At 45.5% G+C, this 23689-nt stretch overlaps 1 protein-coding gene across 16 annotated transcripts in view; it reads right to left on the bottom strand.

Moving 5' to 3' along the window:
* DIP2A (disco interacting protein 2 homolog A) overlaps positions 1 to 23689 on the bottom strand; it is a 92193-nt gene that overhangs the window by 40108 nt on the left and 28396 nt on the right. For 12 of the 16 annotated variants that reach the window (XR_013828415.1, XR_013828416.1, XR_013828417.1 and 9 more), the window contains 5 exons: positions 21114 to 21248; positions 13992 to 14111; positions 12679 to 12876; positions 4605 to 4696; positions 1078 to 1188 (listed from right to left, as the gene is read on the bottom strand). Coding sequence is in view for 13 of the 16 variants with exons in the window: in XM_079921860.1 (XP_079777986.1) it covers positions 1078 to 1188; positions 4605 to 4696; positions 12679 to 12876; positions 13992 to 14111; positions 21114 to 21248 (656 nt within the window). In the remaining 3 variants the exon portion in view is untranslated. Of the gene's footprint in view, positions 1 to 1077; positions 1189 to 4604; positions 4697 to 12678; positions 12877 to 13991; positions 14112 to 21113; positions 21301 to 23689 lie in introns of all 16 variants that reach the window. The other 4 variants (XM_079921866.1, XM_079921870.1, XM_079921864.1 and 1 more) reach the window with 3 other exon arrangements.

The raw sequence follows: 23689 nt of genomic DNA, 5'->3' as shown, positions 1-23689 counted from the left end.
ACTATGTTTTCATCCAAATAAAATACAATTGTTTTTAAATTTGAAAGATATTTTCTGCCATGACATATAAAGTTCTGGGTAATGGGCTAATTTCTCAAACTTTTTTCTTGCAAATGACATTTAATACCGTTTTAATAAACTCCAAACATAACAGCATTGAAATTTACACTTGATTTGTGTTTGAAATTTACTGATTAATATGGGCAGGCCTGACCTTTAGCAATCTTAATTATTTCCACACAGAATATATCCTTCAGTAGAGTTTTATCATTTTCTTCTTATAAATTTTACAAACTCTAGTTTTACCCTAAGAATCCTGGTATTCAAATATCTGTTCATCACATATTATCCTTCGGGATATACTGCTTTTATTCACAAGCTTCACCTTTGGGATTCTTGAATATTTCTTGCTGATAATGTTCATGTGAACAACTGCCTGAACACTGGGATACCATAGAAAACTATGATTTTCTAAAATACATGCGGAATCTACTCCTAAAATGATCTATTCTTCAATAATCAGATTACCGGTATTTATACCTAAAATGTAATAGCTACCCAGAACACCAGCAACCCGCCCCCTGCCCCGGCCAGAAGTCATCTGTCAGCGATGAAAGCTGCTCGCTGTTATGGAAGTGAACAGAAACGCAAGAGAATGTCATACGTTTTAAAACTATCACTTACAAGTGAGCTAAAAGACATCTCTGTAATGATTTACTTATCCCCAAGAAATGAAAGTTATTATCAGTAAACACACCATTTTGAGAAATGATTTAACGAAACCTCATCAAATCCCAACTTCTATGCATTGGAGGAGAAAATGTTAGTTTCTGTTGGGAAATTCAAGCAAGTGATACTGGCCCCACCAACAGCTGTTCCAGTGCCCTTGTCACCAGCGAGATACATAAAAGGAGCGTCTGGAGATGAAGCTGCTCTAATCTCTCTGAGACCCGCCGGCCTGTCCCCCGGCTCCAGACGGCACCTGGAGTGAGGAGACTAAGGCCTGCGAATGGACGCGTGGACTTCAGGATGCAGCCTCAGAGACCGTGAACCTGGGGCCTGCACCGCGCTTGCTACCTTTCTTGTTAGTGGCACTTCGATGGGGACAGGAACCAGCTCTGCCAGGAGACACCCATAGAACGCAACAGTGAACATGACAGGGTCGCTATTAGGAAACACCAGTGCCACCTACGAGAGTACAAAGGAAAACCGTGAAATCCACTGGTGAATAATTCAGTCATCTGAATGCCTGCTGCTGAGACAGAAAACGTTACTTTGAGTGCTAACCCCTTGGTCCTTAAGTGTCTGCAGCCATGTAACTTCTAATACACAGTCTTTAGGTTACGGTCTTTACCTCGCATGCGACAAAATAATGTTAAACTCCTGGGGCTAGAGGCAAGCGCAGCTGGGTCTGCCCGTGGGGTCTAGGTTCAGCTCCGTCCACTCTGACCATCTGGGCAGCAGCGACTCAGGGAAGGACGCGATGGACCATCACCCACCATCAAGTAGCCCAGGTGAAAAACAACTGGACATGAGGAGGGAACCAGGAATCAAAGTCTATCAAAAGGTCTTCCAAAAGAAAAAATCCTGACACCAACGTTTTACTTGGACAGACCTTCGCTCAAGACCAAAACATTAACAGAGGAGGGTGGTGGGCAGAGAACTCAGCAAGACCCCTACAGCTGCCCTCTCAGAGTCTCCAGGGGGGGCCCACTTCCTGCTCCCACCTGGTCATCATGCTGCCACTGTTTAAATTACATATTCTATTACATTTACCTTACATTTTTATTTTTATGAAAAAGTTTTAAAACACAGAATCAAAATGACGAAAAGTACTAACGAAAAGCAACACCCATGTCACCCTTCCCCACTCCCCAAGACAGCCACTTTTAACATGCTTTATATCCTCTTTTTGCCAACCGCTCTTATCTTTTTCGATACTATGCTCACACTGCTGTGTCTTACGTGTGAAGGTATTTGGACATGTGTTTTATTTCCTGTTACTGTAGACAAACACTGAGCCCTCTTCATTCCCCACCTTTCTCTTCTCCCATCATCCCAATTTCCATTTCTTATAATGTCTGGTTAAGTTAAAAGCTATTTATGGGATGAGGTTTTTCTAAGTCCCAAATATTGTAATAATAGTGTGCTTGAAACCTACATGATAAGTCAGAATAGTATTTGAGGGGACCGTTAACACAGGGCCTTCGAGGGCTTTGGATAATTAATAACCCTCTACTTCATAAGACAAAATTTAAGCTGTATCTGTATAAAAATTTTGTACTTGAGGACTGGAAATCAAGTTTCTAATAAGTTTGTTGAAAACGGCAAAGATCTCCTTTGAAAGTTGGTGTTAATAGCATTTGTCCCACGATTAAGAACTGTGACCTTTAGCCTAGAGACTGGATGTCTGGTAGAACATACATGTCCTTAGAGAATCTGTTATAAAGGTTGTGTTTGTTCACTTATATGAAGTATATTATCACAGGAGGATGAACTTGCCATTCATTTCCAATAACTAAATCAATCGCTAACTGTGATTTCATCAATCCTTTATAATTAACCCAATTACATGGATTCACTTGCAAGTCAACGAAGTATCTGGAAGTCCTTGTCCTTGCAAGAACTTGCTTCAAGAGAAAGAAATTTCTGATTCTTACAATCATTTTAAAGCACAACGTAAGTCAGGGGTTCCGACAGATTTGTTCTAAAGCGCCAGGTGTCATAAGGAATCATTCCTGTACTGTTTACGTTTCTACAGCCAAGCGTGCCCCTTCTCTCTGGTGGTGACAGCCACTGCCTCTTTCACCGGCTTCCCTTCCTCTGTGTGCACCGGCCACCTTGCTTGGAAATGCCCCGCTGGGTGTGTCAAACCTGTCAATAGTATTTCTAAATAGCCAACCAGTCAGGTAAGCTCCTGGGTTTCACCAGCTGCTGACCAGCCTGCCCACCTGGGGCCTCGCCCTTCTGGTCCTGTCCGGCTGCTCCTCGCCCGCAGCTCGCAGTCACCCTGGGCCACCCTGGTGGCTCTCCTGTTTGGACCACTCACTCGTATGCGGGAGCGCTCCCTCTGTGAGCTTCCCAAGAAAGAGCCCAGTCTTCTGAGTCCTGCCTGTCTGAGAATGGTGCCCCACCCTCACATCCGTCGACTGCCCAGGAAGACCGCACTCTCTCTGGGCTTCCGAAGCACAGCTGTCTCCCCTAGTGCCACACTGAGAAACTGAGGCCCCCTGGGGTTGCCGGCCTCTGTGCACAGCCCACTTTCCCCAGGAGGCCGCGAGGTTCCTGCACCCTGCCCTACGCAGCACTGGGATAAGCGCCTCGGTGGGGGTCCCCGCACCGCCTGCCGGTCCTTCACCCCCCCCCCGCCCCCCACTCCGGGGTATAGTCTTGTATCATCATTAGCATTAAAAACTTTCTACTCTCTGTTCCCCCTTCTCTTTCTGGAAGTCCTATTAGTCAGATGTCGGCCTTCTTGATCAAGTCTAATCTGCACCGTTTTTCCTTCCTACTTTCCATCTCGGTCTCCCCCACTAGCATCTTCTTGTTGATTTATGGAGCAATATCTTCACCTCAGATCTCCAGGGATATTAAGACTAATTTAAAAAAAAAAACAACTGTTTTCCGTATCTAGCTTTCCTCCAAGTAGGTCTGCTTCCTCTTCCTCCCTCCCTCCCCCCACTTTCCCCTTTTCTTTTTTTCCCCATTTTTTGCCCTTTGGTTGTGCTCTTTCACATTGAAGTTTCGTGGTCCATAAATGTCCTTGGCTACTGGTCCACATTAAAGACTGAGGCACTCGAGAGCAGTCTGAAACCCCACACCATCCTGTCAACCTACAGCTTCCCTGCTGGGTGACCTGACCTCAGGCAACCTTTCTCACTGGGGATTTCACGGCTGAGTATGCTGGCTTTCACCATGCTGGACCTCCCGCTACACCAGGGTTCCCCAAGTCTGGCTCAGTTTGCCTAGAGCAGTGCTGTGTAGCAGAACTTCCCACAATGGTGGAATCGTTTTTTCTCCGAGCTATCAAATATGGTAGTTAGTTGTCAGCCACACGCAGTGACTGAACCCTGGAAATGGGGCTCGTGCAACTAAGGAACTAAAACTCTAATTTCTTTTAATTTGGGTTAATTTAAACAGCCCCCTGTGGCTATTGCCAACCATGCTGGGCAGTGCAGGACGAGGAACTGAGCCCCAAGCCTCCTCTGAGTTCTGTTCTGGCCACATGGAAGAGGGAAGGAGATGAATATAAAACACACAGAGCTTCAAAGTAAGGTCAAAGTTTCTTCACAAAACTTTAGCTTTGGAAATGTAGCACTGATTAATATCTGACATTAATATTTTTATTAAAATCAACACATATGAAGTCAAAGAGAAAAGAGGTTTAAGAATCAGGAAAGGGGCAATAAGGGAGAATAAAAGGAACGATCATTTTACCTACATCAACACAAACTTTTTCCACATTTAGTATTTTTTCATTGCTGACTTAAATCCCTTGTATTAATACTGTAAATCTGAACAACTGAGAGCACACTGATGTCAATGAAACAGATTTTTAGTCTCCATTCTCACTCACTCCAACAAAGATGCATTTGGTTACTTACTCTGTCTCCGGGTTTAAGTAGTGGTTCATTCTTACTAGTCAGTTTATTAAGTAGAGTATAAGCTAGTTTTAAACTCCGACTCCAAAGTTTGCCTAAAATAAAATAAAAATACTAAGCAATGTAAAATTTAAGAAACTAATAATTAACATTTTAATGTAGCAATCATAACATCCCATTAACATACCATTATTACTCTATTGCTGAAAATTCAGGTAGTTTCCAATTGGTAATTATTTTGCACAATGCTGCAATGAAGTTTGCTCTTAAAAACAACTTACAGATTTATTTTCCTTAACAGAAAAGTAAAACAGCATTTTATTATAGAAAATTTAGAATGTGGAAAAGCCAGCTGAAAACAGCATTCTTTCTGTTATATACGTATACACACAGCCGCACACACACACACACACACACACACACACACACACATATAATTTTTAAGAAATGGGACCATACTTCACCCTTTTTGCAATCAACATTGCACTGTGAATGCGCTTTCATGTCTTTGAATGTGTCTCAATTATATCCCTTATAAGAGTGGCATATAAGTCATTTAACCTTTACAACAACAATTCATGAGGGGGGTCCATCTTCATCTCTGCTTTCACTCAAGAGGAGACAGTCAGGGAGATGTTAGGGAACCTGGCAGAGCCACGGGCGGCTGGAGGGGAGCGTCTGGACCCCTCCTGAAGGTGCCCAGCCCTGTGGGTGTTTCCCTGAGGAACGCGGCACATGATACACGGGACAGTGAAGGGCAGGGGGAGAGGGGGAGGAAGACAGAAACGCCTGAGTCCACCCCAAACCGGAAGCAGCCCTCCCACTCACCCTGCGCGGTGCAGCAACGCAGGAAGACAGAGCCGTCCTTCACCCTCCCCACCCCTTGGCAACCACGCGGCAACCACACGCCCTTTGCTGTAAATAGTCTAAACTCGGGCACAACGTTGTGAGATAAGTGAACTGTGCGGCCTGAGAAATAAATGAGAAAAATAGTCAACTCAAAACACCGCTGCCTTTGCCTAAATAGAAAGGTCAACTCAAGATGTTAATAACTGTAACTGTAACACGTAAAGATTTCCAAACTGAATCCAGATATTTATAAAAAGAAAAACGCATCATGACCTCTCTGCAACCATGCAAAGAGGTTTAACAGAAAATCAACATAATTTGCCACATTAACAGAATAAAGGTGAAAAAAACTAAAATAATTTACCATTCAGGATTTTAAAAATCCTTCTTAAATTTGGGATGAAAGGAAACTTCCTTAATGTGATTGTTAAAAGTCATCTTTAAAAATTCCACAGGCGGTATCATAACTAATGGTCAGATATTGAAAGCTTTCCCTCAGAGAGCAGGAGTAAGTCAAGGACAGCTGCCTTTTACTGAAAGTCTCAGCCAATGCGACTGGGGTGAAAGCGGCAGAGAAGGTAAAACAATAAGAAACAAAACTGTCATTATTTGCAGAAGACGTGACTGCACATACCATGAATCCTATAACTGAAATCAGCAAGGCTATCAGATACAACAGCAATACGCAAATAGCATTTAGCATCTATGTGCCATCAATAAACAGCAAATGTTTTAATGATACTATTTATAATAAGATTTAAATAAACATGCCAAATATCTAAGAAAACGTGTTACAAAAATATGCAAAGTCTCCCCCCAGAAACTTATAAAACAGTACTGAGGTTGAAAAAGATTTGAATGAACGGAGGAACCTATTATGTCCATTTGCTAGAAGGCACCGTAATGCAAACGTGCTAATTCTCCTCAAACTGCTCAAGGCAACGATAACCAAACCCTCAACAGGTGTGTTTGTGGCACCTGACACAAACTGACACTGAAATACCAGGGCGAGAGAAGCCAAGACATTCTGGAAGAAGGAGACAAGACAGGAAGACTTTCTCAATGGACGTCAAGACTATTATAAAGCGACAGCAATTCAGAGAGCGTGGCTGGGACTTCCTGCGGTCCAGTGGTTAAGACTTCGCCTTCCAATGCAGGGGGTGTGGGTTCGATCCCTGGTTGGGGAGCTAAGATCCCACATGCCTCAAGGCCAAAAAACCAAAACATAAAACAGAAGCAACACTGTAACAAATTCAATAAAGACTTTAAAAACTGTCCACAACAAAAAAATCTTTAAAAAAAAAAAAAGGGCTTCCCCGGTGGCGCAGCGGTTGAGAGTCCGCCTGCCGATGCAGGGGACACGGGTTCGTGCCCTGGTCCGGGAAGACCCCACATGCCGCGGAATGGCTGGGCCCGTGAGCCGTGGCTGCTGAGCCTGTGCATCCGGAGCCGCGGCCCGGAGCCCGGAGCCTCTCCCGGAGCTGCGGCGGGAGAGGCCACAACAGTGAGAGGCCCGCGTACCGCAAAAAAAAAAAAAAAAAAAAAAAAAAGAGCGTGCTATTGGCGTAAGGGTAGAATATAAATCAACGTGATAAAACAAAAAACCCCAAACAGACCCACCCCCGTGTGGACAACTCCACTGACAACACAGGTAGCACCAAGGGGACAAGAACGGGACAACTGCCATCTTTCCTGAAGAACTGACCCGGAGGCCAGGCCCACACCACACACACAAACTAAACTCCCTCCGGGTGGGCGGCAAGTCTAAACGCGGGTGGGAGAACAGCAGAGCTAGAGCCCAGGAGGGGAGGAGGGAAGCCTGCTGCAGGGCCGTGAGCGGCCAGGGCACACAGTAAGCCGCCAACAAGGACTGGCATCCAGAACACACAAAACGCCCACAAATAACCCTGTATAAAAATGTGCAAAAGATTCAACAACACTTCACAAAATAGAAAACCCAAATGATCAAAAACAGGAAAAGATCTCAACCTACTTAGTCATCAGGAAAAGGCAAATTAGCACCACATCGACTGTCACCATATTCTCACCAGATTAGCCAAAATTAATAAGCCTGCCAATGACAGGGAGAAGGTGGGACTCATACACTGATCAGGTAAGTGCAAACTGGAAAAGTCTGGAATTATCTGATAAATGTAAAGATGTCATAATCCCAGAACTAGCTAGCACCTCCTCTCCTAAGTACATACCCTACAAAAATGCACGCTTACACACCAGGTAGCACATACCGGAATGTTCCCGGTAGCACTGTCTGTAACAATTAAAACTGGAAATGACCCAAAAGTCCATCAACAGTATAATGGAGACATATATTCCGAAATATTCAATATTCATTCCTCAACAGAAATGAATGAGCTACAACTATACACAATGATACGGATGAATCTTAAAAGCATAAAGGTCGGAGACTCTGCTTCCACACAGGAAAGAGCAGTGGTGGCAGACCAGCACTCGCACCCAAAATGACTTAAGACTGGATAAAATGCAAAACCATCTGTCGGAAGCAGCAAAGACAACTAGAGGAGTTAAGACCCCTGGGGAAACCCTTGGGAGGTGAGCTGACCTTCGGCAGCTGTTCTTACAAAAGCGGGGGGGCGGGGCTTAGCGGCTGGCACCCACAGGAGACGAACATCTCACGGCCTTGCGCCCCTCGGAGTGCTGCTGCTGGGGTGCGGAGACTGGGGCTTCAAGAGGAGTCTGCTGAATCTCGGGGCCATGCACAGCAGGTGGAAACCTCTGAAAGGCCAGGCAGAGCCCCCAAGTTGCCACATAAGACAAAACCCGTGGTTGGGGACCCCCCCACAAGAGGAAAGGGTCACACAGATCACACCAGTTTTATAAAATGTGAATAAAGGAAAACAGAAAATCTCCAAACTGAAGTATATATATAAAAAGGATGCCATGGGACTTCCCTGGTGGTCCAGTGGTTAAGAATCAGTCTTGCAATGCAGGGGACGCGGGTTCAATCCCTGGTTGGGGAAGTAAGATCCCACATGCCGCAGGGCAACTAAGCCCGTGCGCCACAACTACTGAGCCTGAATGCCACAACTAGAGAGCCCACGTGCCACAACTAGAAAGAAGCCTGTGGGCTGCAACGAAGAGCCCACGCACCACAATGAAAGATCCCGCATCCTGCAGCTAAGACCCGACACAGCCAAAATTAATCAATTATCAATTTTTTAAAAAAGAATGCAAAATATAAAAAAGGCACGTGGGACTCAGAAAAGGTATTAATATAAATGTAATCAGACTCCCAGGAGGATAGGAGAGAGAAATGGGGAAGAAGCACTATATCAAGAAATTATGGCTATAATTTTCCAAAAACTGATGAAAGATACCATTCCATTGATCTACGAAGCCCTGTGGACCCCAAGCAGGAAACTTTCAAAGAACATAACAGCTAAATATGTACATCACAGTAAGACAGATGCAAGCCAAAGCCAAAAAGCCATCACAGGGAAAAAGACACATCCTCATCCAGAGAGGAGCAATAATCTGGCATCTCACTCCTCAAAAGATACCACAAAAGTCTTCAGAGTGCTGACAGATGCCTGTCTGCCTTCACAAAGGAAGATGCGGGCAGTCCCACAGCCAGCAGGAGAGGTTACAGTGGGAAACGCGGAGTGGCAGGAAGGAACATTCCGCAAAGGAAAGAAAAAACAGCACGACTCCTGACTTAAAAAGCAAGAATAGTGAGTGGTGTCTTACGGGTGTAGTGGATACAGACTTAAAACGCAAGACAAGGAGAGAAGGACCACAGGCTGGGGTCTTCAGGAAGCACTGAGGCAGAGCGAGGCACAAGAAGGGCTCCCGGGAAGTGCGGGACAGTGAATGCGGGTGACGCCGTCCGGCCGCAGTCCCTGCAGGCTCCCTCACAAGGGAAGTCTTTGCTGAATGGAACACAGGCCTGGTCCCAATGCCTCGTGTAAACCACACCCGGAAGCTGAATTTCAGGTGTAGGCTGTCAGCAAAGCACACTCATGAGTGTGCAGCGAGCTCCTTTCTTAAAGAATTACAGGGTTTCCCTGGTGGCACAGTGGTTGAGAGTCCACCTGCCGATGCAGGGGACACAGGTTCGTGCCCCGGTCTGGGAGGATCCCACATGCTGTGGAGCTGCTGGGCCCGTGAGCCGTGGCCGCTGAGCCTGCACGTCCGGAGCCTGTGCTCCGCAACGGGAAAGGCCACAACAGTGAGAGGCCTGCGTACTGCAGAACAAAAACAAAAACAAAAACAAAACAAAACAAAAGAATTACAGAGCCATCTCTCTAACGAGCACAGGTGCGAAGACCCCAAACAGCATACTGGCAACTAGAATCCAGGCGTTTATTGAAAAGATATCTTGGCCAAGTGGGATTTAATCCAGGAATGCACGGGCTGCTTTACATTTGAAAATTAATCAATGTAATTCATCAAATTAGTGGAGGAGGGCAGAGAAACTGTATGGTCAGCTCGATGAAGCAGAAAAAGCCAACCCATGGTGCGAAACTTTCAGCAAACTAGAAACAGAACTTCATTATGACAAAGAATTTCTACCATAAAACAAGCAAAAAAGCTACAGTAAACAGCGTACTTCAAGACCAATTGCTTTCCACCTAAGACAGAGAAGGATTCACACTACACTGGCAGTTCCAGCCTGTGCAGTGAGACAAGAACGGAAACCGAAGGTGTGAGAACTAGAAAGGCCAAGACAACACCGTCATTGCTCACAGGGGCTCAACTTGTGCACAGGATGTCCAAAACTACTCATTAATAGACCAAAAAGAATTAATATGTCACTTTAACAAGATCACTAGATACAAAGTCACCATTTAAAAGACCAATTGCATTTCTATTTACAAGCAACAATTCAGTAGAAAAACATTTAATCATTCCATTACAATAGGAATAAATCTAACGAAAGAAGCTCAAGACTCCTGGACTCAAAAGCGTAAAACGTCACTGAGAGAAACTAAAGTAGGCTTTCAAAGGCGGGATATTCCAGGGTCATGAGCTGGAAGATCCCATAAATGCAACGACACCGACTCGCCTCAAGCTGGACAATGGGTTCAGTGCACTGCCAGTCAATACCCCAGAAGGATTTTTTTCTGGAAATGGACAAGCTGATTGTAAAGTTTACTTGGAGGGCTTCCCTGGTTGGTGCAGTGGTTCAGAATCCTCCTGCCAATGCAGGGAACACGGGTTCGAGCCCTGGTCCGGGAAGACCCCACATGCCACGGAGCAACAAAGCCTGTGCGCCAAAATTACTGAGTCTGCGCTCTAGAGCCCGCGAGCCGCAACTACTGAGCCCGTGTGCCACAACTACTGAAGCCCACGCACCTAGAGCCCGTGCTCCGCAACAAGAGAAGCCACCGCAGTGAGAAGCCTGCGCATTGCAACAAAGAGTAGCTGAGTAGCCCCCGCTCACCGCAACTAGAGAAAGCCCGCCTGCAGCAACGAAGACCCAACGCAGCCAAAAATAAATAAATAAGTTTACTTGGAAATGTAAAGGGCCAAGAATAGTCAAGGAGGGCTTCCCTGGTGACGCAGTGGTTGAGAGTCCGCCTACCGATGCAGGGGACACGGGTTTGTGCCCCGGTCCGGGAAGATCCCACATGCCGCGAAGTGGCTGGGCCCGTGAGCCATGGCTGCTGAACCTGCGCATCCGGAGCCTGTGCTCCGCAACGGGAGAGGCCACGACAGTGAGAGGTCCGCGTACCGCAAAAAAAAAAAAAAAAAAAGAATAGTCAAGGAAATCTTGAGGCGCAATCGCAGAGCTGGAGGACTGACATCCAACACAGACTCGTAAAGCTCCAGCAACTCAGCAAGCGCGGATGGTGAAGAGGACAGACCCACAAGTACAGTTTTCACCTGACGGATGACAAAGCCATATCTGGGGGAAGGGCTGCTTCTCAACAAATGATAGTGGGTCAATTCCATTCATAGGAGAGAAAATGAGTCCAAGTTCACACCATACACAAAACTAAACTGTAGATGGATCATAACAACAAGTGTGAAAAGTAGAACGAGTCTTCAGAAGAAGACTCGGAGGAGGAGAATGCCTTTGTGACCCTAGGTCTGGCAAAGACTTCCTACACAGAAGAGAAAGCACAAACAACGGAGAAAACAGATAAATCAGACTACATTAACCTAAGCCTAGGTTAAGGCTTCTTATTCATCTAAAGCCACAATTAAAAGTGTTAAAAGGCAGTGCAAAGGATGGAAGAAGATATTTGCAAAACATGTACTGGACGAAAGGTGTGTATCTGAAACATAAAAAGCATTAGCAAGCGAACAGAAAAATGAGCCAAAGATCTGGGTACTTCATAGAAGGAGGTGTTCAAGCTGCCAGCAAGCACATTAGAAGCACCCTCGGCACCAGGCACTGGACACCACAATGCTCCCTCAAGGAAGGCGAACGGGGACAGACAGTATCCAGTGCTGGGACTCCTCCCCCAGGGCTGGGGGGGTGGAAACAGCTCGCCAGCTCGTCCTGAAGCTGACGTGCGAGTCCTACGCCTACAGCAGCACGAACGCCTACACGTCCACCTCAGACCCACAGAGAACGTTCACAACAGCCTGACACGCAGCAGCCCCGGAGCGGACACAACCCAGGCGCCCACCTGCCGCTGAGCTCAGACGTTGCATTCTCACAATGAGATACCATCCATCAACGAGAATGAATTGACCATGCAGCACACAGCACAGGGATGAACCTCAGACAACGCTGAGCAAGACGCAGCCCAGAGCACCTCGGACTGGCTCACACCCAGCGGTCAGCAGGGCGCTGGCCTCGGCTGTGGGGGACGCCGGCCTGGGGGCCAGAAGTGCCTCGGGGCTGAGTGCTCCGTGAAAACATGTCCGGCCAAATGCACGCGATTCGTGTTACATAAACACGTAGAATGGAACCAAAAGACGCCAAACACGAAAAACACATACTGCTTGACGCCACTTGTCCAAAGTTCAAAACGGGACAAAACTAAACTCCACTGTTCAGAAATGCACACACAGATGTGAACTCTCGAAACCACCAGGCAGGAAGTGGTCCCCCCGTGAGGGAAGGGCAGTGGCCCGGGAGGGGCCCCCGGGGGGTGGCGAGGTTCTGTTTCCCTGCCAGCTGTGTCAGCTTGTCAGGAATCTGTTCTCTCATGGTCCTCAAGCTGCACGTCTGTGTTGTACGACATGTAATATTTCACAGCTAGCCAGCGCCCAGCTGCTTTCTGTTGACACTTGCCATAGGTGAGGGTGTAGACGGCCTTCCCCGTGGTATCCAGGGCGGTCAGGCACGGGGCTTTGGGCTGCGTGGTGCCCCACTGCTGCAAGGTGGCCAGCAGCGACGGCGGCCAGGTGCTGCCCACGGCCAGCAGCTCCCCCTTCAGCACCGCCGTCTGGCCGCCCTCAGGCTTCGGCTGACCTGGATCTGGTTGCTGCACTACAAGCAAAACCGAGTGTGAAAAGCAGCATTTCACAGAAGCAGGCACGTACTCTACCGTTAGGCATTCACATTTTATACTTTGCTTCCTTAAAAATACCAATTATAAGAAGGCTATTAGATTTCCCCATCATTGTAACAGTCACAGACCAACTGAGCAAGGATGGAAAGAGAGCTAGTCATGGATCAAGATGAATCCTGGCTACTGTAACCCCAGGATTACAATGACCCCCAGGCTTTCACCCAGAAGGCACCTGAGAAGCAGGTGTCCCCACTTATAAAGGATGAGAGTAGAATAACCACTTCAGTTTAGGTGCTCAAACCACGTTGAATGAAAAGAATAAAGTAAAATCTCTTACGTTTAAAGTGGATATGTCATCAAGATTTGCCCAAATGTACGGAAGACTTCCTAAAAAGCATTCATAGCATTGAACTCTGAATTTGAAAGGCGTGATCTGATTACACAGACGTGCCCTAACAGCCATGTCTAATCCCCAAGTAGGAGGAGACACCAGAGCTTGTCTGTGGGACTACCGCACAGCAGAGGTGCGAGGCTGGGGGCAGGGGGGGGCCTGGTGTCCCGAGGCCCCAGCCACGCGCTGCTATCTTGTACGGGGCTTCACTTCTCTTACTTTTCTACAGATTTATACTCCTTTCTGTTTCTTGGTAATTAAAAAAATAAGTCTATTCTTTTTCTCTAAATATATATATCATTCATAAATGAGAGGCTAAAATCCTGAAAAAGAGCCCAAACTTTGCTAAAGATATAATAATTTAAAACCAAGGGGAAAATAAATAAATAAATAAAACCACGGGAAGACAAGTATTTCAGATTTAAAGTTTAAATAAAAATTTAAATCATGGAAGTAAAATGAAATCTTAGACGTATTCTAACAAAGTACTAACCACTGGACCAGAGGCACAGAGAGATGCTGTCTCTTAACTACAAGCTGTTGACACAGAGCCCGAGGTCATGTGTGATGCTGAGGTCCCCACCACACACGATGACCACAGAGTCTGGGTCTGACCCACATATGAAGAACGTTTGCCTGTGTCCTCAAATGTAACGGCCGCCCTGTCTGCACAAACTAGTATGCCGGAGTTGGGACACTCACCTTCCAACACCTCCTCCAAATCATCCACGAAGAACTCCTTCAGTGGAGGGCGCTTTGGTTTCTTCAGGGTGTTAAGAAGCTGCTGGATCTTGGAGGACACTCTGCTGCTCACGGGGACACCTGCCACGGGAAGAGAGCACTGAGGCTGGATGCGGAACCCAGGTCCAGAGACCACCCGCGTGAGTGCGTCAGAACTTGTAAATCCAACCAAGCGCTGGCCCCCTCAAATGGCCATTTTGGAATTTATTAGTTCATTTGACAAATGTTTACTGAATGCCTTCCAGGAACCAGAACTTGTTCTAAGCTAGCGGTTTTCAGAGTGGCCCAGGGACCCCTGGGGGTGCCCGAGACCCTTTCAGGGGTCACATTATAGACGCCATTTGCTCTTTCCCTCTCCTCTCTCACACGCGCACAGTGGAGGTTTCCAGAGGCCACACAGTGCGGGACGCCCAGCAGATGGAACCCACCCAGACGCTGCTCTCTCGCCAGCTATGAGAGACCAGCAACCGCAGCAGACAAGCCTACCCTTCTCATGGCATCTCGTTGTATTAGAAGTGTTTTCATAAATATGTGCTACTTATGTTAAGAGATAATGAGCTTATTATTGTTATTTTTAAATGAGTTAGTAAATATTTTTAAAAATCTTTAGTTTTAATTTCTAATATGGTAAATATACAGAGATATAACCCGCATAAGCTAAAAGCTCTCTGGTGTCCTCCATAATTATTAAGGAACGCCGTTCCGGGAGGTGTAAAGTCAGCCAAGACAGATAAGAGTCTGCCCTCAAACAGGTCACCGTCTGCTGCACAAAACCCAGCAGAAATATGTACATGTGCTGGTGGAACAGGGCACCAGCCTCGGTGACAAGCGCTCCGAGGAAAAGGCACGTGGGAACACAAGCAGGCGCTCTGGCAGAGGAGGCGAGGGCAAGGCCTGGAGCCCCAGCCACCCCCGTGCACCGCGAGGCAGCTGGCACCTCCCTCCTCCAGGGCTGGGCCAGCGATCGAGAGCTGCACTCACTGGCCTGGTCAGCAGTCTCCCTTGTCCTTTACAACACCAGCACTTTGAAAGAGTCCAGTTCTTTCCATCATTAAGTAGCACATACCTCATCCTGCATTTGCTTGAGGTTTTTTCAGGATTCAAGTCAGATGCTGCATTCCTGGTTGAAGCAGTACCTGAGCATCACGTCCAGACCCACGGGACACCCACCTACCCTCCGGGAGACGCAGGTTTCTGTCACCCGGGCCATGTGCCGTGCAGGGCTCCACTATCGGTACTATTTTTGGCTTGTGCCACCAATAAGAGTGTGAGAGGAGACACTTCAGGACCTCACGAGTATCCCGATCTTCACCCAGCTCCCCCTCCATTTAACAGCCGCTGGTCGTTCTGCCAGAGGCAAGGTTTACTGCAACGGTTGCTGAATTACTTTCCAGCTTGAGCAGTCCACTGACATTTATGGCTGACGCCTGACTTCCTTCCTCCCTTCCTGGTTCTCCTGAGAGGGACAGGCGCTGAAGGCCAAGACCTGGCGCCTCGGTGTGCTCACTGCTGCCGCTCCGTGTCTTTCTTCTTCTAGCACACGGAGCTGAGAACGAATGCTGTGCACATGCACACGTATGTACCCATGGATATGCACACCCCCTACACATACAATACACATGTGCACACGGGCCGCGTAACAGATACAGGTCTCTATCCTAGAGCCCCGAGTCCACGCCAGGGCCCCCAGTGCTGTGCTCCATGTCTGGGCGCCTTCCTTCTGCAGCGAGAACCCTGGCTCCCAACACCAACACCTTTGCTCAGTGCTATCACAGATACGGAATCAGTTCCAACTGTTGTACCCAAACCACTACAGAAACAAAGCTAGGAACAAGAGTTCAGAATTGGTTTTCTGTGCTTCCTACACAGCCTCGTCCCGGACCGAGGGTGCTGTGTCCATCACTGACCTCTGTCAGCTCTCTCCCCTCACCCTCTTAAGGGTGGCTACGTAGTTCTTGGAAATACAATCAGGTTTGTTTACTTACAATTCCTTTCAGTTTTAGGGTTTTTCCCTTCCTTCCATCCATTAAGTTTATGTTTTGAATGTGTAGAACGTACTTCTAAAAATCACAACTATATAAAAAGATAAACTCAAAGAAATGTCACTCCCTCCTAAAGTCCTTCTGCCCACCCCACCCCATGCACCTGCGGGTTGAACCAGCCCCCTGCTTTCTGGCTTATCCTTCCTGCATTTCCTTCTATAGAGATAGTAGATTTATGCTTGCTTTATTTTCCTATTTCTCACACAAAAGGCGGTGTACTATAAACGTTTCTTTACTCTTCGCCTTTTCACTTAATGTGTCCTGGAAAAGCACCTCATTCCAGGTCATAAAGGTCTTCTCGCTACTCCTGGCAGCTGCGCGGTCCGCCACAGTGTGAATGTACCAGGTTTATTCAACCAGTTTGAGAGGCTTGGATAACAGGTACTTCCCAATATTTTGGAGGTATAGACAGTGCTGCGATGAACGACCTCATGTGCACGTGTTTCCTTATTTTTAGAGGTGTGCATTCAGGGTAAACTCCTACACTGGCACTGCTGGGTCCAAATGGAAGCACAGACACAGATCTTACCAACTGCTCTTCCAGAGAGGCTGAGCTGCTTTGCATTCCCACCAACAATGTGTATTTCTCTAACTGCAAAAAAGGCTGAATGAACATCATGTGTAAGAACTATTTTTACATTTCTTTTTGTGAATTGTCTGTATTTTCTGCTTATTTTCCTGTACTAGGAGCTGGCAAACTTTTTCTTAAAGGGCTAGAGAGTAAATATTTGGGGCCGTGGCACCATCTCTGCCATCATGAAAGCAGCAGACGATGTGGGAGGGGCAGGCATGGCAGCAACTGAATCAAGACAAACAGAAAAACCTCCCGATAAACACATTCTGGATTTAAAATAAAGAAACTGGAAGAAGAAGAGCAAAGGAAAGCCAAAGTAGGGAGAAGGAAAGAAGTAATATATATGAGTAGAAATAAATGCAATAGAAAAAAAAGATAAACAATAGAGAAAAACAATTACACTAAAACTGGTTCTTTGAAAGATAAACAAAATCCAGTGAACGCTCTAGCTAGAACGATTAAGATGAAGAGTGAGGAGACCCTAACCGCTGGTGTCAGGACCGGGCAGGACAGCATCGCAGGTCCCACACCAACCCATAATGAGGGAACCTGCGGAGCGGAGGCAAGATGGACAAACTCCTCCAAAGACACAAAACTGACGTGAGAACAAAAGAGGAAGGAACACTGCTCAATTCATTTGAGATGAGTATTATCTTGATACCAAAACCAGACAAAAATCCCAGACCAGTATTTATCTCAAACATAGACACAAATCCTTAACAAAATACTAGTAAATCAAATCCACAATATGTAAGAGGGGTAATACACCATAACCAAGTGGGGTTTATCTTGAGAACATACCTTTGGCTTAATCTTCAAAAATCAGTCAATGAAATGTACTATATTAACAAACTATGAAAGAAAAACCATGTGATGAGTGTAACACATTTTAAAAATCATTTAACAAAAATCATGATAAAAATTTTCAGAAAACTAGGGGAAAAAAAGGAACGTCCCCAACCTGATGAAGAGCATCTATGAAAAACCCATGGCTAACACCACAATTAAAAAGTGAAAAGCGGATCTTTCCCCTAAAATGGGAAACGAGGCAAGTTGTGTCCACTCTTGACATTTCTAACTGACGTTACTACAAGTCCTAGAAACTGCAATAAAGCCAGGAAACTGAATGTTCCTATAGGCAAACAATTTGGAAAGAAAAGTAAAATGGTATTCATAGACAATATGATCATACACATGGAAATCTTACAGAATCTACCAAAAAGACTACTAGAATTAATGTAAGGTCAATATACAAGAACCGACTATGTTTCTCTAGATGAGCAATAAACAACTGGAAAAAAATTTAAATACCATTTGTACAATAATAGCATCAAAAAATATAACGTATTTTGAGATAATTTTTTTTAATGTACACATTTTAAAATATTTATTTATTTATTTGGTTGCACCCGGTCTTGGTTGTGGCAGGTGGGCTCCTTAGCTGCGGCAGGAAGGCTCCTTTGCTGCGGTTCGCAGGCTCCTTTAGTTGTGGCATGGATCGAACCCAGGCTCCCCGCGTTGGGAGCGCAGAGTCTTAACCGCTGCGCCACCAGGGAAGTCCCTATTCTGAGATAATTTTAACAAAACATGTGCAATACCTGTACGCTGAAAGCTACAAAACAGTGCTGAAATTTTTTTTTAAAGAGCTAAGTAAATGGAGAGATATACCATATTTATCAATTGAAACATATGGTATTGTTAAGATGCCAATTCTCTCCAAATTGATCTAGAGAGTCAGTGAAGTACCAGTCAAAACCCAGCAGGAATTCTGGTAGAAGTTAACAAACTGATTTTAAACTATATATTAAGATACAAAGGAACTGGAATAGCTAAGGCAATTTTTTAAATGAAAAGAAGAGTTGAAGACAAACTACAGTACACAATTTCAAGATCTATTATATAACCCCCCCCCACACACACACACATATACATATATGATCATGACAGTGTGGTACCGGTACAAGGACAGACAAAGCAGTGGAACAGCGTACAGAGCCCAGAAACAGGCTTCTCTCACATGCAGTCCACCGATCTTCACTAAAGATGCCAAAGAAACTGGATAGGGAAAGAAGGGTCTTTGTATTACATGATCCTAGAACAACCGGACACCCATATACAGCAAAGTGAACTTAGGCTCATACCTTGCACTGATATTAAACTTAACTCAAAATGAATCATACACCTAAACATAAAACATAAAACTACAGGAGAAAACCTTTATGACCTCGGGTTAGGAAAATATATCTCAGATATAACACAAAAATAGGATCCATGAAAGAAAAAAATGGTAAACTGGACTTCATCAAAACTAAAAACTTCTGCTCTCTGAAAGGCACTATTAAGAGAATGAAAACACAAGCCATAGACTGGGAGAAAGTACAATTTGTAAACCTGATAAAGAACTTGTATCTAGATTATATAAAGAACTCTCAAAACTTAGTAAGAAAACAAACAACACATTTTAAAAAGTAAGCAAAAGATTGGAACAGACTCTTCTAAAAAGATATAGAGATGGCAAATAAGCACATGAAAAGATGCTAAGCATCATCAGTCATTAGGGAGATGCAAATTAAAACTATAATGAGATACCTCTACACACCTATTAGGATGGTTAAAATTTAAAAACCGACAATACCAATTCTCGGCAATGATGTGGAGGAACTGGGACTCTTTTTTTTTTTTTTCTTGCAGTACGCGGGCCTCTCACTTTTGTGGCCTCCCCCGTTGCGGAGCACAGGCTCCGGACGCGCAGACTCAGCGGCCATGGCTCACGGGCCCAGCCGCTCCGCGGCATGTGGGATCTTCCCGGACCGGGGCACGAACCCGTGTCCCCTGCATCGGCAGGCGGACTCTCAACCACTGCGCCACCAGGGAAGCCCAGAACTGGGACTCTTATCACTAACAGTGGGGATGTAAAATGGTACAACCACTTGGGAAATCAGTCTGGCAATTTCTTAAAAAGCTAAAACATAAACCTACTATATGATCCAGGTTTTCTTCTAGGTATTGACCCCAAATAAATGAATGGATATACCCACACAAAGACTTGTAAAGGAATAGTCACAGCAGCTTTACCTCTAATAGACAAAAACTGGAAACACCCCAAATATCCATCAGTAGGTGAAAAGATAAACTAGGGTGCATCTGTAGGATGAAATAGATCAAGAAAGGGAATGAACTGTTGATACATGCAAGAACATGGATGAATTTCGAAATCATTTTGCAGAGTGGCAGAGGTCAGACAATAAAGAGTAAATGCTGGGCGATTCTATTTATATAAAATCCTAGAAAGTGCAAACTAATCTATAGTGTCAGGAAGTAAATCAGCGGTTGTCTGAGGGATGCCAAAAAGGGCAGCAAGGAGCTGTTACAAAGGCATACAAGGAAGGAAGCCTCCAGGAGCGCTGGGTGTGCTGGCTGCAGTGGGGGTTTCACGGTGTACATGTCTCTTAAAGCTGATAAAATTACACACGTTAATATGTGCAGTAGAAAATATGTCATTTATACCTCAACCAAGTTCTTAAAATATTTTAAATAGGGACTTCCCTGGTGGTGCGGTGGTTCAGAATCCGTCTTGCAATGCAGGGGATGCCGGTTTGATCCCTGGTCGGGGAACTAAGATCCCACAGGCCACGGGGCAACTAAGCCTGTAAGATGCAACTACAGAGAAGCCCGCGCACCGCGCGCTGCAACGAAAGATCCCACGTGCCACAACTAAGTCCCAACGCAGCCAAAAAATAAATAAATATTTAAAAAAAGAAAATTTAAAGAGTAACAAATTAAAATTTTAAAATCTATCTAACAAATGTAAAGCCTGCTTCATGTTGACTTAGTTTCTCCTCTTGCACCTGAACAAGGAGTTGAAAGACCTCAACAAAATCTGACCAACTGCTCAGGAGTATAAAACACTCCTGAGATACTCTGGATTTTTCTTTAACTCAAATTTGGCACATTGGAAGGAAAATTCCATGTGATTCTGATAAAAGATACTGGAAACTGTTTCAAAAGGAAATAGTACAAATGAGGAGACGAGACTCATGCTGACATCTCGGGGCCTGCATGTGGGACAGCCCAGCCATGGCTGCACTGATCACAGGCTGCTGAGGAGGGAGACTGCAGGGGCTGCTGTCCCAGGCGGGGCTGCTGTCCCAGGCAGGGCTGCCCTCATCCTACTGGGTCCATGAAAGGAAACTTCCCCAGCTTCTCATTTTCCCACAGTGCCGTAGATCCAAACTCTGGGCGTCTGATTTAAATGTGAAGGCTTTCTCCTCCCTACTCCCCTCTTTCCCCATCTGACCAATTCCGAAGCTATTCCTGATTATTTCTCCGCAAGATATACACACGGGCAGTTTAAGTGCACCAGGATGATACCTGATGGCTGGCTCAGGTTTGCTAAACTGAAGACACCAAGGTGAGGTCCAATACCTGTGCTCTGCTGTCTCAAAAGAAGGAAGAGAGGATGCTCACCACCTGCCGTCTCTAGGGCGCTCCTGCTGCCCCCCCGAGGGGCTCCTCTCATAGAAGCCAGCTGTGGACGCTCACAGTAGGTGGGCTGATGCTGTGCGAGGCCCGTAGTGACATCGGGAGGGGCAGAGTGCAGATCTGCTTTTGAAAAACAAACCCAGAATAAAGGTGCTGTTAATTCAGAAGAGCACTAACCTTAAGTTGCTGTTTAAACCCCATTCGGCTGAAGCTTCACTAGCTGAGCTCTAAGCAAGGCACGGGGCATTCTGACTCATTTTGCTTTTCCGGTTGACCGAGGCACATCGGATCCTGTGAACTCTGAGCTCCAGACATGGCCCGACAGCACTGCGTGCAGGTGGCCATCCAGTTCTCAGAGGGAACTAGACCAGAACCACCAACTACGGCACAGAGACGGTGCAAGGAACTCGCCTTTCCCGACGGCCTAATGAGGTTTTACTTAGAAATCTCCCTCAATGAAGCAGAAACACATTTTAAATCAATTGTTGTTGGAACATTTTTCATTGTATTATGAGAAAAATTGCCAGGCTTCTATAAACTATCCCCACGCCCCCAAAAGGCAAGTTGGCTGTCATGCAGACACGAACCTTTGCAGTCTTCACAGAATAAACCCACACAGATTAAAAACTATCCCTCCTGCCAGTTCAAAAGCCTCACTAAGAGGCTGCAGTCAGGTTCTTAAGGCAGAGTGTATTAATGCCACATTTAAAGACCAACTATGTCAGGGACAAAACATGTTTAAAGGCACTCCTCCCACTGTCTGAATGTCGACTCTGGGTTTCGCTTTCACTGTATGGCATTTTTATCTGTTCGGATACTGGTTGGCTGAGAGCTGCTGTAGCATCTCTGCTACAACCAAGCCTTCCACCAGGAAAGTACCGAGTCTGGACCTAGCGTGACGCTCGTCCACTCTTGAGAATCGATACTGATCTGTAGTCTCTTTAGTCTTCAAATGAATGCTCCCATCATCATAGATGGCACCTTGATACTTAAAATTTTTTAATGCCAATCATTTATCTATCATTTCATAACCTAGGCAGTATGCAATCTAAGAATTTTTAAAAATATGTAGAAAGATGAAATTATGTGGCAGAAAAACACAAACTCACTATTAACATAGCAGAAAACACCACCTGGAAAAACGTAACTTTTTGACAAGAGTTTTCACAACCCTTGAAAAAGCTTGATATTAATGAAATTAGCATTTTAAAGTACGCCTATCACAAAGTTCTTTCAGTTTAAAAAGGAATTTCCCTGCCCTTCCAAATCTAGCAAAAAAAAAAAAAAAAGTGATTTTAACAGTTATTAATGAAAAAAGGTACAAATGGTAATCTCAACTACAAAGTAGTTTCTTAAACAGCTGCATAAAAATAAGCAAATTACACTCAAAATAAAAATGAACTACTAGGACTTACTGGTGGTGCAGTTGTTAAGAAGCCACCTGCCAATGCAGGGGACACAGGTTGGAGCCCTGGTCCGGGAAGATCCCACGTGCCGCGGAACAACTAAGCCCGCGCGCCACAACTACTGAGCCTGTGCTCTAGAGCCCACGAGCCACAACTACTGAGCCTGCGAGCCACAACGCCTGAAGCCCACGCACCTAGAGCCCGTGCTCTGCAACAAGAGAAGCCACCGCAATGAGAAGCCCGCGCACCGCAACGAAGAGTAGCCCCCAATCGCCGCAAGTAGAGAAAGCCTGTGCACAGCAACGAAGACCCAATGCAGCCAAAAATAAATAAATAAATTTACAACAAAACAAAACTGAACTACTGTAATTAAACGTACCGCTTTTAAATATAGGTATTTACTTTGTGTCCAAATGTTTTATGTATATGATTTTCCTAACCCAAAATTGAAAATGATATATATTTTTAATTACCTTTACCTAACATTTTCTGCCTCCAATTTTTTACAGTCATCTTCTTTCTACACTTCTTTCCTTAGCCCAAATTGAAGAATTCTCTAGTGTCAGAAACTAAAACAAAGGGTGATTTTTATAACAAGGAGAGGGAAATGGAGTATTTTTCAGATTTAAAAATTCAGGTCAAACAGGTAGCATATGAAGGTTACAAACAACAGTAAGGTATCAAGTAGAGCCCGAGTTAAGATGTTTAGAATCTACCGGAACGAATCACACAATGTGTACGTAAGGCCAGGTGAGCAGGACGCGAGAAGAGTGGCCTCAGCCACAGCTGCACACCAGGAGTCCTCCACCCACGGAGGTGACAAACCCGCCTGTACGTCTTTACAGCCAGGACCTTCCGGGGATGGAGACGCCCACTCAAACACACCTTATGTTCAAAACACCCCACAACCCTGAGGAGTCGAGGGCTGTCTGCTTAAACATTCTGAACTGTGGTCAGTTTCTCACGCTAAATATGCTTCTATTTCTAACCCACCAGGAAGCTGTGTTTACGACAGCTCGGCAATGGCTGATACAAGCAAACTCTAACCTATTCCCCTCACCGTCGAACGCAGAAGAGAGCTTCGGGAAGCTGAACTAAGCGAAGAGAACATTCAAACACTACTGCTTTCCTCACACTGGAGGTACCTGTGTATTT

This window comes from Stenella coeruleoalba, assembly GCF_951394435.1.
Source record: "Stenella coeruleoalba genome assembly, chromosome: 5".
NCBI classification, from domain to species: Eukaryota; Metazoa; Chordata; class Mammalia; order Artiodactyla; family Delphinidae; genus Stenella; species Stenella coeruleoalba.
Note: the sequence above shows the minus strand (reverse complement) of the source record. Positions and strands in the feature narration are given on the sequence as shown.